This window comes from Erigeron canadensis, chromosome 1 (genome assembly GCF_010389155.1).
Source record: "Erigeron canadensis isolate Cc75 chromosome 1, C_canadensis_v1, whole genome shotgun sequence".
Lineage (NCBI taxonomy): Eukaryota > Viridiplantae > Streptophyta > Magnoliopsida > Asterales > Asteraceae > Erigeron > Erigeron canadensis.
The window spans coordinates 44,020,463-44,035,819 of record NC_057761.1 but is presented as its reverse complement, the minus strand read 5'-3'; the positions used below and the strand labels follow the sequence as shown (position 1 = coordinate 44,035,819).

Sequence of the window (15,357 nt, the reverse complement as noted above, 5' to 3'; positions counted from 1 at the left end):
AGTCTTCTTGGCCACTGTAGCATACACCTTGAGCAGCTAAAGTTTCTTACCGTTCAAAACCCTATTTTATGTTTCAATGTAATCGTTTTATTTTCTTATGGATTCTGTAATCAAATCTTTGTTGGTTCCAATGATAATCAAGTCGTTCAGTATCTGCGGCTTCAAGAGTCAAGTTTGCTTGTATATCTATATTTTTTTCAGTTAACAATTTTTAGTTTTTGACTATCATAAATAAATTATACATGCATAGTAATGTAGTATATGACAGTTTAAGAGCTACTAGCTACACTAAAATGAGCGACAGTTCCTAATACTCGGCTAACAAAGTTGAGTACTAATACTCAGTTAACAAATTTGAGTAGTGAATGGGTCACAAACCATGGGACGGAAATAATATGTATTTTAGATAGAACATGAGGGTCAACTTTAATGTAAATTTTTGCATGATTTTTTACTCTACTTAATTTACTTTTTCGCTTTATAATATGCTTTTCTAATATATGTTTACCATTATATGTATCACCGACTTTATTTAACATATTTTTACACATCATTATATTTTTCAGGACAACGCCCCGATTTGCGTGCAAAAATAATAACGGGCAACTTTTATTTTCTTTTAATCTATTTTCATGTTCTTGATTACACGCATTCTAACGGGCAACTTTTATTTTCTTTTAATCTATTTTCATGTTCTTGATTACACGCATTCTTAGTTTCTTAATTTTTGGCTTGACTAACGGGTCAACTTCATATTTTGGACCTCTTTATAGTTTTTTAATTTTGGGCTTGACATATTTAATGTGTTTTGACCTTATGTTTTGATCTTTTAAATTATTTAATTTTGTTTACAAAGATGGCTTATTTTCTTTAGATACTATCATTTGTTAAGTTTTTACATTTTTAAGGTTATTTCATCTTATTACAAGTGAACTATAACATAATATATATACACGTAATAGTATTGGATACGCTTCAAACATATAAACGTAATCTTCTCCTAATATTTATTTGTAATACTTATTATTTTTCAATTTTATTTTGGTTGATGTTTTAATACTATAATTATTCTTCGTTTCACTTTCCATTTGCAATGATTTTTTAAATTAGTTTTAATTATGTTTGTATTATTATTTTGTGTATTTGTTTTAAAATTTATACTTTTATATTTATTATTTTTTAGAACTTAATTTCTTAAAATCTTTGAAATTATAGTATCAAATTTCTGTAATTTATAATATCTTATTTATTAAAATATTAATAGCAACTAACTTTTTCGAACTATATAATGTTTCTAGAAGCATGTTTTAAAATTTTACATCGTATGGAACACAACAAATATAATGTACCGGGGCAACGCCCGGGTGACATATCTCGTTTGTTCAATAAAAACTTAAGTCAATGCCACGTTGATAAATACAGCTGAACAGTAACTGCAAAAGGTCCAACATCCAACCATCAAAATGCATCCTCCCAACGTTGATATAAACAACCCACAACAACATCTATTCTTAGTAAAAACAACACAAATGGACCATTTTGCCCTTGTAGTTTTGACCATGTCCCTTGTGTCTTTTGTCACCCTTGCCTACATGCTCCAACGCCGGAAAATCTCAACTCCGGCCACCCATTTCCCACCATCACCACCCAAACTGCCCATCATCGGTCATCTTCACCTCGTGACCGACATGCCTCACCAATCCTTTGCTTGTTTAGCTGACCAACTTGGCCCGATTATCTACCTTAAACTTGGTCAAGTCCCTACAATTGTTGTATCATCAGCCCAACTCGCTGAACTCATTCTTAAAACCAATGATCACGTGTTTTCTAATCGGCCACAACTTGTTTCTGCTCAATACCTATCGTTTGGGTGTTCAGATGTCACGTTTTCACAATATGGGCCGTATTGGCGCCAAGCCCGGAAAATTTGTGTTACTGAATTGTTGAGTCCCAAGCGGGTCAACTCTTTCCAAGTCATTAGAGACGAGGAAGTGACCCGCTTGGTTCAAGCTGTGTCAATCCGGGCTGGGCTCGAGACTGACATGAGTGACTTGTTCTTTAAGCTAGCTAATGACATGCTATGTCGAGTTGCTTTTGGGAAACGATTTCTTCGAGATGAGTCTAAAAAGGGAAAAGATTTGGTGGGTATTCTGACTGAAACTCAAGCGTTATTTGCGGGCTTTTGCTTAGGTGATTTTTATCCAGAGTGGGAATGGGTCAACGTGGTGAGTGGGTCGAAAAGGAGGATGGTGAAGACTTTGAAAGAACTGAGGGAGGTTTGTGATGATATTATAGATGATCATAATAAAAATAAAGAAGAATCAGCTGGAAATGAAGACTTTGTTGATGTTTTGCTTCGTGTTCAACAACAGCACGATCTCGAAGTGCCCATCACAGATGATAACCTTAAGGCACTTGTTCTGGTACATCTTACCTGATCTAAGCATAATTCAAGAAATAATTTGACCAGTAATACAATTAAGTGGTTTTTGATATATATGGCAATTGTGATCTGATTACCTGTAGATGGGTCAATATGGGTTCTGTTTTATCTCTAATGGGTCAAAAATCACCAGAAATCATAGAAGAGAGGAATGGGTCAAAAGGGTTGAAAGTAGCCCAAAGTCTTTTAGAGCATCCACCAAGGTTTCTAGTGGTCCTAGCTCATAGTAAACTATAGACTCATTTCGACCTAAACCCCCAAGCTGTGTGGAGTGTGGACCTGTTACCCAACCTGGCCAGCCCCACCCATCTTGCCACCCCTAATTTTTGGTTATCCCCACTTCTTATAACACTATCTGTACCTAGTGCATCAGTTGCTATAATTTAATGCAACATTATTTGTACAGGACATGTTTGTAGCAGGTACAGACACTACATCAGCAACCCTAGAATGGACAATGACAGAGCTAGCAAGACACCCAGAAGTGATGAAGAAAGCACAGGATGAAATCCGAGGCATAGCAAACAGAAAAGATGAGGTTGAAGAGAGTGACCTGCACAACGTTCACTATATAAAAGCTGTAATCAAAGAAACTATGCGACTGCACCCTTCAGTCCCACTTCTTGTGCCACGAGAATCGATGCAAAGTTGCACTCTACAAGGGTATGACATACCCGCAAAAACCCGAGTCTTGATCAATACTTATGCAATAGGACGTGACCCGAACTCGTGGGAGAATCCTTTGGCCTATAATCCTGAGAGGTTCATGAAGGAAGAGGTTGACTTTAGAGGTCAAGATTTTCGGTTTTTACCATTTGGGGGTGGGAGACGAGGTTGTCCAGGTTTCGCGTTTGGATTGGCTACTATCGAGCTAGCTTTGGCTCGACTTTTGTACCACTTTGACTGGGAACTCCCGAATGGTATTGGACCTGATGATGTTGATTTAGGAGAGATTTTTGGGTTGGCTACTAGGAAAAACACCGCTCTGAAACTTTTGCCTATAAAAAACACAAACTACGGGATCGAGAAAGATGGAACTAGATTTTCGCCTACATAAACATTAGCAGTTCTGTTTGTAATGGTCTGGTGTCCTAACACTAGTTTAGTGTCTGTTTTGTTTAGTTAATGTAATAATGCATTAAAAAAAATACTGATTTTGTATGAATGCAATAATCATTTTAAAGATAACAGAGATTATGTACTATTGACAATAACTTGCAAACATCACTCTATTTAACAAAGATTTAAAGCAAAAATTTGCAGTAAATTTTAGCGTGGAAAACCTCATTATGTATTTTGCTTGTAAGTGAGTATGGTAAATCAGCATATCCCTCTTCCTCCTTCACATTCAGCTTTTGACCCTGTTGATGACCGGTGGTTAGAAGTGGAAATTTTAAACCATTAACTTATAAGTTATAAATGGGTTAATTAGGGTTTTCTTTTATCTCTAATATGTCAAACCGAAAGAGCTAACCAAAAAGGAAATGACTCAAATGACGACAGGTTAAACATTTTGAAAGATGGCCAAAGTGTAACTATTATAGACAAGCAACTAAACTACTTTATCAATGAAAAAAGATTACTATTGTAATGTTATGGCTTTTTTAAACATATGTGACGCATGATATATAATAGGAAAGTCTATAAAATGGACAAAAAAGTGATGGCGGGGTAACCAGACCCACAATACAGAAGTTACCCATTTTGACCGGTTACCCGACCGAGCTTGCTTGCCACCTCTGAGGCTCTGATGTTGGTATATGTATTATTGCCAATTTGCCTTATGGAAAAATTTGTTTCAAACTTTCAGTTTTAAAATAAATACAAAACTTACTTGGGTTTAGTGTCTTTTGTGGTTTCCTCAGGCTCGGTATCTGCTGTTGAGCTTAGATCAGTCAATTTTCCAAATGACTCTTTGGCCTCCCCAAAGAAATCTACAACTTTATCAAGCACCGTTTTCAGTTCGGCTTTGGTTGGAAGCTGAAAACGTCAGGTTTTAAACTCTTAGATTACAAATATGTAAGAAATTTTGTTTAATACAACATGGCTGCATGATCTACAACATAGATACCTCAATTACATCATTGCTTCCAAGTGCTGCTCTTATGTTTGTACCTTCCTGCATAATTTCCAATAAACGTTGATGACAATTTTGGAATGAAATTGTAACAAATACCTCCAATCCCAGAGTGGTGTATTGGTTTTACTAGATATAAAGCAACTTAACAAAGATGGAAGTTATTAGTACCAACACAGCATAAAATGTGCTCAAACTTCTGATTTCTTATACGACTAGTTACATAATAGACTCAATGCATTCAAGCAATTGGTATCCAATTGAAGCATCAAAAGAGATTCATGAACTTTGAGTTCTATCATAAAGGTAACAAGAACGTACCACAATTTTGTAGCCATATCTGAATTCTGTTGCATTGCGTAACACACGATGTTGTCTAATTGCTGTCTTCTGAACTTCCTTCTCATCCTATTCAAGTTACAAAAACGAGGGGAAGATCAGATAAATAAACTTATTGATATCGTGCAAGGGCAAAACACATCTGGTTAATATTTAGCAATAGAATTGGTAATAACAATAAGATCTTGGTAATGTAGAGCTTACCTTGTATATCACTCCTGCCAGATTTTTCGATAGAGTGTCTTTGTAAATGTATTTCCCGACAAAGTTATCTTTGCCTGCAAGCAAGATCTTTGCTGTTGTTCCACCTGCTACGATACTAACAGGGTACCACAGATAAACCTGCAAAAGTGTACTAGAGAACCTCAAATTTTGCATACATCATAGTATAGAAGTCTCATCGAGGGTCATTATAGGAAAAAAAGTGAAATGAAAGTTCGTTGTAGATAATCAAAACACCCGCACACAAACACTAAACCTTTTCAATCAGGCCACCTATTAATCATCAACTGAAACGACTTCCATCAAAAAAAAAGAAAAGCCAAAAGGAAAACAATATGAACCTATAAACCGACCACATCAAAGGGGTTTTCATCTTTTCTGAGCATTTTCATATTTGACATGTTTTAGGACAAAATTCAAACCAAATGAAAAGTTTAACTGTAATTCCTCTTTCAGTTCTAGTAGCTAAACGTACTAACGATGGTATACATGTTAGGATATTGCATAACTGACACAAGCCGACTATATCAATATGCTTATAATCCATTAATTTTATATATAAAATTGCTCTCCTACTTATATGTTGATCAAATACCCAATACCTTACTTAAACGGATGAGGCTTTCCCTATTCAGGGAGGTCATTTTGACTCGAATATGAGCGGCCTAACCAGGGTATCCCCGATACTGTTTCCCAACCCTTCCCTGGCCACCCCAAGATGTTACAGTACCTAGCGAGATTCAAACATGAGCCCTCTTTGTGAGGATGTCGAGATGATAACAACCAGGCCAGCTTATTCTTACATAGTAAAGAGTTGATATATGCTAAATTCATGAATACAATACAAGTATATGGTGTCTAAAACTAACTATGACTTTAAAGATCTCTAACTTGAATAACGAACTAACCGAAATGAATTGAATTCAAGTGGATTATTATAAAAATAATAAGAAAAGAAAGAAAGGAAGAAGAAAACTAACATTAGCCATACGGATGAAAATAACAAATCTTGGGTTTCCATCATCTTCAATCTTAGGCATTGCAGGCATTGGCCTTTGAAACTGTCGAGCTTGCATCCCCTTTTTTCCTTTTGCTTCAACCACCATCATCAATCTTCTTTTACTCTTTTCTTTTCCATCAAACTGTTGTGATGAAGAAGAAGAGCTAAAAGAGTGTCTGACCAAGTGTGAATCATTAACATTCTTAGAGTTGACAAGCAACACTGAGTGTGATTTTAGGGACATACAAACTTCCATTGTTGTGCGTTTATCTTTGTTTGGTCTGGAAATGAGATACTTCGTGGTGTTTTTTCTTATCCACAAAACAACCATGGAACTTTTTTACATATATATGTAGTATATATACAACACACGTGGAAGGATCAAAGAACTCAACTTGCACTTTTTAAAAAACATTACATTAATCAAAAACTAAGTTTTGATCCAAAAAACATTACATTAATCAAAAACTAAGTTTTAACCGGTTGGATCGAGTAGTTAACATCCTTACAACTTTAATGTTTTGAAGGCCGGAAGTCTTATTCTATTTTGTATAGAACTTGAAATAAGGTCCTTATATACCATTATATAGTATTGAATCATAAAACCCATTAAAAAAATAAATTGGATGTACTTAAGTTTTGTTGTTAACAAGAAAAAAAAAATTTCTTTTAGCCGTTATTTGTAAAAATTATAACCCAATAGTTTCAAGTTCCAACACTAATCAAAACTCTTTGAGGGAAAAAAAACACAAAAAGGGTAACCAACATAAAAGCCAGAAGCTTGATTAAAATGCATTGCTTTAGCTGGTTTATGATACTAAAATTAACATACCTGTTGTGTCCTAAAACATGAAAACAACCAAAAATTTACAACAAACTTGTAGCTTTTCCATATAGGATTACAAAAGCTTGAACTTTTAACCAATGTTTTGGGCAAACCTAACCCGATTCCTAATTCACAAGAACAGCTTCATTACTTGAAACTTTATCTGCTGCAATTTCTTCTAATCGTTTCCAGGTGGATTCACGCCTAGCTTTGATCTTTTCTTCCTTTGCCTCTTCTTCTTGAAAATTTAGTAAACACTCGTTGAACAATTCAGGATCAAGGTCAAAGAAGATCTTCCGAACATTTAAAGTCAAACTATGCACGGCTTGATTCCAATGGTATCGGCCATTTCTTTCAAGAGCAGGAAAGATTATGGGAAGTATTACCTTGCGATTTTGTCGGATCAAACTCTCAATGTGATCATTGTTCCAAAAGAATAGAACTCTTTCTGCAACCTGAAAATTAGAGGGAAAAAAAAATTAAAATAAGTGATCGCCGATATTCAAGACATCTTCAACAGGTCTGGGAACAAGTATTTGGGGAAGAATTTATACATAATAACGAGGAAATACTAGATATACACTCATCATGACAACATCAATCAAAAAACTTTGATCTTGGTTTATTTGTAGTAAACGAATTATTTGAGAGATTCTAGCATGATTACAAGGAAATGCCTAATTTATCTTTCAACAAGAGAACATCAATCAAAAAACTTAGATATTTGGTCATTTGTGGTAAATGAGTTATTTGGGGTAGATAAGTTATTTACATTAAGAATTCATCTACGACTATAAGTAAATCCAAATTTACTAGTCAACAAAATAACATAAATCGAAAAGGTACAATCTTATTATAAGAACAACCCTTGACGATTTATTTGAGATATAATCCTTAATGTCAGAATTGACAAATATTAATGAAGTAGGAAGTTCATACATGCTAATGTATGGATGTGCGTGTTGGTAATCTTCCCTCCAACCCAACCGCCAAAGAGCATCAACCTCTTCTGTCTTTTCTTTCAAGAACAACCTTCAACGGTTTCTTCGTGATATTTGAGGATGTTATACCATTATCTATGTATAATCTTCAATGCCAATAGCAAAAGAATTTAAGACTCGTGATAGATAGGGAGTTTGGTTATTGTCTAAAGAACCATCAGTTTTAGCAATAAAATGAAAACATGAGCCATCTAGATAGCTCCAAGATTCTCTTATGTCGGCTTTGCCATGTTCATGTAACATAATTCAAAGTATTTGTTTTGATCATTAATAACTCACCCTAGAGGTCCTTTTACCTTAAATATTTCATATTTAAGTTACCTTAAGAAAAATGAAGACATGACCCACAAATATAAATAACAAATGGTGCAAACGAATAGAAGCGTATACCAATATCCTCTATTCTTCACCTTATGGGTCCCAGCCCATTTAACATTCACATGGTTGTAAATCTCGGTTATCTCGGCCGATATATCCCCGATATATCGCTTATTGGTGGTCGACCGAGATGATATATTACCGATATATCCCCGATAAATCCGATATATTCCCGATAAATCCCCGATATATCGCTTATCGGCGGTCGACCGAGACGATACCGAAAAGCGATATTTACAACCTAATTAACATGAAGTTAACAGGACCCCGCATTATATGAAAAGGATAGATGATAATACCAATAGGATGGCCAGACTAACTGTCAAACACGAAGTGTGCTGAACAAATTTTAAGAGATCATTTTAATAGCTTACTTCTTCATCCCCTTTCCAATTTCATGCAATATGTATAGTATAAGTTAATAACCTTTAGTATTATTAGAGCAATAACTATACGAATCAATTATAGTAATGAGATCAGGTGTTGGATATATAGCCCGATTAACATTATTAAAAAAGCAGAACATATATGGATACCGTTCAGTGGCGGAACTTGACTGTTTTCTTTGGGAGGGCTAAAATCAATTAACATGTGAAGTTGTGTGTAAAGCTTTACTTGAAGTTGTGAGCATTCTGACTATTTTGCGATTGCATATATACCTATCTGTGTTAATGTTTATTAAACTTATATTAATAAAACAATAAAAGATCCAAAGAAAAAAAAATATCAAGTGACAGATGACAACGAGGATTCTTAAAATTAATTAAAAGATGCTATGCTGCTAAAGGGATTTGAACCCACGCCTGCTACATCTCAAAAAATTTACATGCAGCTCGCTGACCAACTAATCTAACAAATGTTTGGTTATTAAATCAAGAATAATTATATACGAGAGCAAGTACCCGCACGTTGCGGCGGTGAGATGGTGGGGTGATACCTAGGTCATAGAGTATGATAGGTTATAGGAGTTGATATGTGATAGAGTATGATAGTCAAATGCCTTAGCCGTACGGGCTCCGCCCTCGGATTTAAAAATTTGTCGAAAGTATATATCGAATGACATCTCTAATGAAAGAGCATGAAATTTTAAGAACACCCATACAATTCTTATAATTTATCGATGTACGGTTTTTGAGATAAAAGATTTTGAATGAATTGGAGGAATAAATGATTTATGGAGGAGAGAGAAAAAAGATGATTGGTTGAGATTTGAGGAGAGAGAAAGGGTATTATAGTTATTTTAGATAATATAGAATAGATGAGAGGGGGTATTTTGGGGATGTACTTAAACTCAATATTGAAAATTTCAACTCAATGTTGAAAATCTGGAAGGAATCTGCTTTATAATATAGTATAGATATAGATATAGCATTACAAAAGTAGATGTTTGGGGGGGCGGGAACCCCTCCCTGCCCCAATGAAGTTCCGCCTTTGATACCGTTATCTGAATCTCATTTATAAAAAGAACTAACTAATAAGGTTATGGAAATATCGAATATTTACTAGGGTGTTCATGACCAGGTTCGGGGGGTTTTAAGCATAAACCCCGGCCAAAGAAGCAAAGGCTGCTTTAAAAAATATAACACTGACAATTTCAGAAAGTAAAAACCAACAATTGAACACAGGTCAACTCAGCAATTGACGCAAATACCCAGGGCCGGTCCTCAGGATTCAAGTCCCATGGCCCCTGGCAAAACTTTGGGCTTTTCGGTTTTCTAGATATAAATTTGGTACACCCCTAAAAAAATGGACCTGGGGCGGGGGACGGCGGGCATGAATATTACTTGCTCCATACGTTGTGGGTAGGCAGAACCGCAGAGGGCTATCTATATGATATAAAAATAAATATCTGCACTAGAAGGGATCGCACCTTAGTTATGCTCCAAAAAATTTGAATGCTTACCAACCCATCTAGATATAAAACTTAAGATATTAACAAACTAAAATCATATATAAACTCGGACTGTCTAATATACACAGAAGAACAACTTAATAAGGCAGCCAAAGTGGTTAATGATTTCTTATTATTGACAAACGAGTGAAACAATTAACGTATTAACACTTATCCAACTACCCATTTTTATCTCATTCGGCCATTTTTATGAACACCCTAGGCTACTATCAAACACAGATCAAGAGCCATGATATTTTATGTTAATGACCACAAAAATACATCTAAAGTCTAAACACGTCCTAAATGAAATAAGATATTAGTTTGCCTCATCGATCACGAATTTAAACTGAAATTCTATCAACAATATAGATATAGGCAAATCACGAAACCACATTAAAAGCATTGGTGACACACAAACAAAATCATGTTAGTTAGATGGAGTGCCAAAAATATCGTATCATCAAATAATTAAGTTTAGCAATTCATCAACAACTCTATGTTGAAAGAAAAAAAATAATGATGCTCTAAAGGATGATAAGTTACCTGAAAATGTAAACTGTTCAAGCAACGGGAGATTTGCTTAAACAAAGGCACCATACAGCGATGAAATTCCGGTTGTTGTGTTGCTTCAAGAACCTCTTCCAACTCACCTAAAAACATGATTTCTTTTGAACTATTTGTAACCGGCCAATACTTCAACAAACCCCTAATCACCATATCCGCCAATTTGCAATCTTTTTCAACAAACTGCGTTATACAATATGATAACTGCTGATGATACATTGCTAGACACTTCGGTTTATGTAACGGGATCAAAGACCTAGAAAGAAACAATTTATGTTCTTCCTTCAAAGGCAAAGCAAACCCGTTAATAATACTTCCCAAGATCTCCAAAAGTTCAGCAATCCCGTTATGCTTTTCAGTCTCAAGAACAAATCTATAAAAAATATTGTTGATAGATTTCCTAATGAAAGGCCGATGAACCATAAATTTACCATAAACTCTATGAAGAATCGTCTTTAAATACTCCCGTTCTCTAGGATCTTCAGAATCAAACATATCTAACAACTTGAGGACAAAGTAATGATCAATGAACTTTTTAGCTATTTTTGCATCAGCTTCTGGTGATGCAATAAACCTAAGTAAAAGCTCGTAAACGATTTGCAAATGGGGCCACGATGGATCCATTGATGGCTCCTCTTCTTCTAAATCATACGATTCCAAAACTTTGGTATCCCGGGGTTGTGGAGTAAGTTCTCTAAACAAGTTAGCAGACACCATTTTCACAAACTCTTGCATCACCGGTTCTGTGAACTTAACATTATTAGAAGCCACAAAATCGACTAATTCTAATAAAGTTTGTCGCTTTATCTCTTTTTCTTTGAGGTTTCTTGTTGGGTCAGTGAAATCAAAGATTACAGAACACAACATAACTTTCTTTATGAACAAATTCTGCTTTTCACTGCTTGGAACATCTCTAAAACTAGGTAAAGCTTCATAAGAAACACTTACAGGACCACCATTTCGAAAATTCTTTTCATTCGGATTGAACCGAGTGTTCAAGGGAGCTGAAATGTCAGAATTCACAAGCTTTCTTGAATTCCCACTTGATAAATCACTTCTTTTTGAACTAGAAGAAGTTATATTAGAACTTTGAGTACCTGAAAAATCTTGATTTTTCGACGATTTTGACTGTTTCCTTGAAACCTTACTAAGTATCTGCTTGATCATATCTTGAATTTCAACTTTCAATAATCAGCTAAGAAATTTTGAAAAACCCAGAAGCCCAACTCCAATTCTAATCCAAATCATCAAAAAAAAAAAAAATCTACAGCCCCATCATGAAAACACAAAAAAAAATGTCACAAAATAAGTAATAAAGCAAACACCTTTTACAAATTCTAACATATAGCACACCAAAGACACAAAAAGATATCAGAACTATACATCAGAAAACCACTAATTTGAATCAAACTCAAGCAAACTCCCCCAAACACCATTAATGCCACTTTTTTCAAGATTTCCCACATAAGAGATTTTTTATTATTATTATTATGGATCAAACCTACAATGGGAAAGATTGTAACTTTTGATCAAAACACAATAAAGCTACTAGCAACTTTAACAAATCTTAGCCTCTTTTCAAGATTCCCCAAATAAGTTATATAATATATATATATACTTTTTTGGTATGGATCAAACCCTAAGAGGAAAAGATTGTAGCTGCTGATTGGAACACAAAAAAAAAAAAAAAAAACACTTGGGAATTTAACAATCTTGGTACTTACAAGTCTACTGAACAAAACTCTAAATAAATATAAAAGGTTTTTTTATAGTAAAGAAATAGCTTCTCTATATATATATCTAATGGGAGTTGACAGATAGATATAAAGTATGCTCACCACACCACAAGAATCCTGCTTTACTTTTTTTTTTCACACACACTTTCTTTTTAGCAAAATAGAATAACTAAAAAGAAAAAAAGTGTCAAAAATTGTGTAATAAAGTTTGGAAATTTTGGATAAAGAAGAACCGAAAAAAAGGGTTTCTGGACAGAAAAAAATTGGGGATTTTATTATGTAAGAAAGAAAATTGGAAATCCACCTAACAAAAGAGACTAGGCCGCCCTTCGAATTATTCTTACCTTTTTTTTCTATATACGAGTATTATTTTATTTTATTTTATTTTATTTTATTTTATTTTATGTTTTTACGTGACAAAGTCCCTATTTTCTAGGTTGGTATTTCTTGACTTGCATTTTCTATTTTTGCTAGTGATATAATTTAAGATAATAAAATAATTTTAGAGACATACTCGTATAAATTAATGGTTTTACTTTTTCTTTAAGAGTAAGTCAATCGTAAAACCATATTTAGTAGGTCACAACTCACTAAAAGTACATTCTTGAGTTTTATTTTGAAGAGATAAAAAAATAAAGGGTAAAAAACTTTTAGTTTTTGTATTCTTGAGTTTTTGTTTTAAAAGAAAGGGAAGGGAAAGAAAGAGAAAAATAGGATGTTTTAATCCCAAAACTTTCTTGTCACTTTTGGCAAGATTTGGAAGGAAAAGTAGTGAAATTATTATTGTACTCCTCAAACTTATATAAAGGTTTTAATTATTACAAGGCTATAAATGTAAAATTATATCTTTTTATCATTTCTTTTCTTTCCCTTCTAACTCAAGAATACATTTAACATCAACTTTCTTTTCTTTTCTTTCAACTCGAGAATGCCTCTTTTTTATGTAATTATTTATTCTTTCTTTCCCTATCCAATCTTCTTTATTTTTTCTTTTAATAAAAACTCGAGAATACAGTGTAAGAGTTAGGTTATGAAAGGGGATCCTAATTCCATTTTCTTTCTCCTGAATATATTTTATTTTATAATTTATAATATACTCCCTCCGTCCCACTAAACTTGTTCAATTTATTTTTTTTCAAGGTCAAACTTTACGAACTTTGACTATAAATATTTTTGTTTGTGTTATGTAATATTTGATGAAAATTATATGGATTGATTGTGTTTTAGATGTGTGTTTCATTGGTATAGCTTTCATCAACTATTATATAACACAACTAAAAATATATATGGTCAAAGTTCGTAGAGTTTGACTTTGAAAATTTAAAAGTGGACAACTTTAGTGGGACGGATGAAGTAATACACAATAATTTATGCACATTATACAACTGTTTACTTCATTGTTAAGGGTATATGTATGAAAAAAGACTTGAAAATAGAAACTCACGTTGAAGTGCTGCACATTTTTGTAAATTATAAGAAGATAAGAGTGTGTCTTTACAATTTTCCATATGAGAATTTAAAAGTTAGTTTGTTTTGCAAAAAAAATAATACTTTGTCATACTTATGAGTAATGAAGGTAATAGATGTACTAGTCAATTTTCTTGGTTGATTTTGTATAACTATGTAGAAATCGTGTTTTTGCAACGTGATTTCAAAAGTGCAAATATACATAATTGAAAATAGAGAATAGCGCATAAAAAGTTATCCAACTTTGTTGATTTGTGTATATAACTTTTTCTTGATCAATAAAGGGTATCCAACTTTTCAAAAATAAAAATAATAATTTTTTTAAATAATTTTTAGTTGCGATTTTCGTTGAAGTTTTCATACCCGAAACACTAGAGGTGTTCAAAATTATTAGTATCTGAACCCGTAATCAGATCCAATTTTATTCAAAAACTTGGATATCCCCAAACTTCAAATATCTAACTTTTTGATTCATATTCGGATATTGGCATCCACTATTTAAAAATTCAAATACTCAACTTTATTGTATTTTAAGTTTTTTTTTTTAAAACAGCAGTGGTGATTGGACTCAGCGGTATGCCTCTTCATCATCCGGTAGAGATCGACCACGTCACCAGCACAGTCAATCTGAGGGCATGACTGGCGGTGGAAGTCTCACTATCGTTCTGGAAGAAACCAACTAAATGCTAGAGAAAACCTTCATGCCCTACCTCATTGGTAAGAACTTCTCAATATGTATTTCAAAGGTTTTGAACCCGTAACCAATATTTGGATGAAAGACATAAAGGGCATTATGTCCAGTTGGGCTAAATCTTCTTTTTATAAATTTGTGTGAACAACCAATCTACAGCAGCACACGAACATAAAAAAACACAACTAAATCACGGCCAAACGATATTAATTAAAGAGATGATACTAAAATAAGGTCTAACGAATACCCAGACATATTTAAAGAGGTTATCTTTGTTAGTTAGGAGGACTTATATATGCAAATTACATTATTAAGGGATCAAACTATCAAAGTACAATTGTTCTTCAATTATCTTCGGGCGTGTGAATTGATGCCAAATTTTCAAAGTCAACCTCAAGAAACTTAATAATTTATACAAAAATTCGAGTAAGGGCGTGTATCTTCGTCTGGAAACACTTGCGACAAATGCTAAATGTCAAACATATAAAAATGTAAGAATACCTTGCATTTTTTTATCTTAAAATGATAAACTTTTTGATCTATTTAATAGGTTATAATAAGTATTGGAGATCCCATCCCAACAACTTCATTATCAAATATTACGTTTATCCAAACTTTTAAAATTGAAATACATATACATATATATATAATTCAAATATGAAAGCTTAGAAATGTAAACATATTCCAAACTAGGTAAAATTAGTAAGTAAAACTAATAC

The 15,357-nt window shown here is 33.5% G+C and overlaps 3 protein-coding genes across 4 annotated transcripts; 1 reads left to right on the top strand and 2 right to left on the bottom strand.

Annotated features, from left to right (window-relative positions):
* The first annotated feature begins 1,505 nt into the window (after positions 1 to 1,505).
* Positions 1,506 to 3,500, top strand: LOC122593154 (tryptamine 5-hydroxylase-like). The gene is made up of 2 exons (XM_043765523.1): positions 1,506 to 2,423; positions 2,850 to 3,500. The coding sequence occupies exons 1-2, from the start codon at positions 1,530 to 1,532 to the stop codon at positions 3,498 to 3,500; spliced, it is 1,545 nt and encodes a 514-aa protein (XP_043621458.1). The 5' UTR covers positions 1,506 to 1,529.
* Positions 3,501 to 3,581: 81 nt separating this feature from the next.
* Positions 3,582 to 6,411, bottom strand: LOC122607352 (protein HHL1, chloroplastic). 2 transcript variants are annotated; one of them, XM_043780312.1, is made up of 6 exons: positions 6,062 to 6,408; positions 5,064 to 5,201; positions 4,842 to 4,928; positions 4,515 to 4,562; positions 4,278 to 4,423; positions 3,582 to 3,804 (listed from the first exon to the last, which is right to left on the bottom strand). In XM_043780312.1, exons 1-6 carry the CDS (start codon positions 6,335 to 6,337, stop codon positions 3,792 to 3,794), a joined length of 708 nt encoding a protein of 235 aa, XP_043636247.1. In that variant the 5' UTR covers positions 6,338 to 6,408; the 3' UTR covers positions 3,582 to 3,791. The 2 variants fall into 2 exon arrangements, with proteins under 2 accessions (XP_043636247.1, XP_043636255.1); XM_043780320.1 differs by lacking the exon at positions 3,582 to 3,804 and having other exon boundaries at positions 4,274 to 4,423; positions 6,062 to 6,411.
* Positions 6,412 to 6,839: 428 nt separating this feature from the next.
* Positions 6,840 to 12,373, bottom strand: LOC122607343 (serine/threonine protein phosphatase 2A 57 kDa regulatory subunit B' theta isoform-like). The gene is made up of 2 exons (XM_043780300.1): positions 10,724 to 12,373; positions 6,840 to 7,362 (listed from the first exon to the last, which is right to left on the bottom strand). The coding sequence occupies exons 1-2, from the start codon at positions 11,909 to 11,911 to the stop codon at positions 7,033 to 7,035; spliced, it is 1,518 nt and encodes a 505-aa protein (XP_043636235.1). The 5' UTR covers positions 11,912 to 12,373; the 3' UTR covers positions 6,840 to 7,032.
* Positions 12,374 to 15,357: the final 2,984 nt, after the last annotated feature.

Coding starts and splice junctions, on each gene's coding strand:
- LOC122593154 (XM_043765523.1), top strand. CDS start 1,530: ATGGACCATTTTGCCCTTGTAGTTTTGACCATGTCCCTTGTGTCTTTT. Junction 2,424..2,849: donor ACCTTAAGGCACTTGTTCTG/GTACATCTTACC, acceptor TTATTTGTACAG/GACATGTTTGTAGCAGGTAC.
- LOC122607352 (XM_043780312.1), bottom strand. CDS start 6,337: ATGGAAGTTTGTATGTCCCTAAAATCACACTCAGTGTTGCTTGTCAAC. Junction 5,202..6,061: donor TTTTCATCCGTATGGCTAAT/GTTAGTTTTCTT, acceptor ACACTTTTGCAG/GTTTATCTGTGGTACCCTGT. Junction 4,424..4,514: donor GAAGCAATGATGTAATTGAG/GTATCTATGTTG, acceptor TGACGTTTTCAG/CTTCCAACCAAAGCCGAACT.
- LOC122607343 (XM_043780300.1), bottom strand. CDS start 11,911: ATGATCAAGCAGATACTTAGTAAGGTTTCAAGGAAACAGTCAAAATCG. Junction 7,363..10,723: donor TGAACAGTTTACATTTTCAG/GTAACTTATCAT, acceptor TCTAATTTTCAG/GTTGCAGAAAGAGTTCTATT.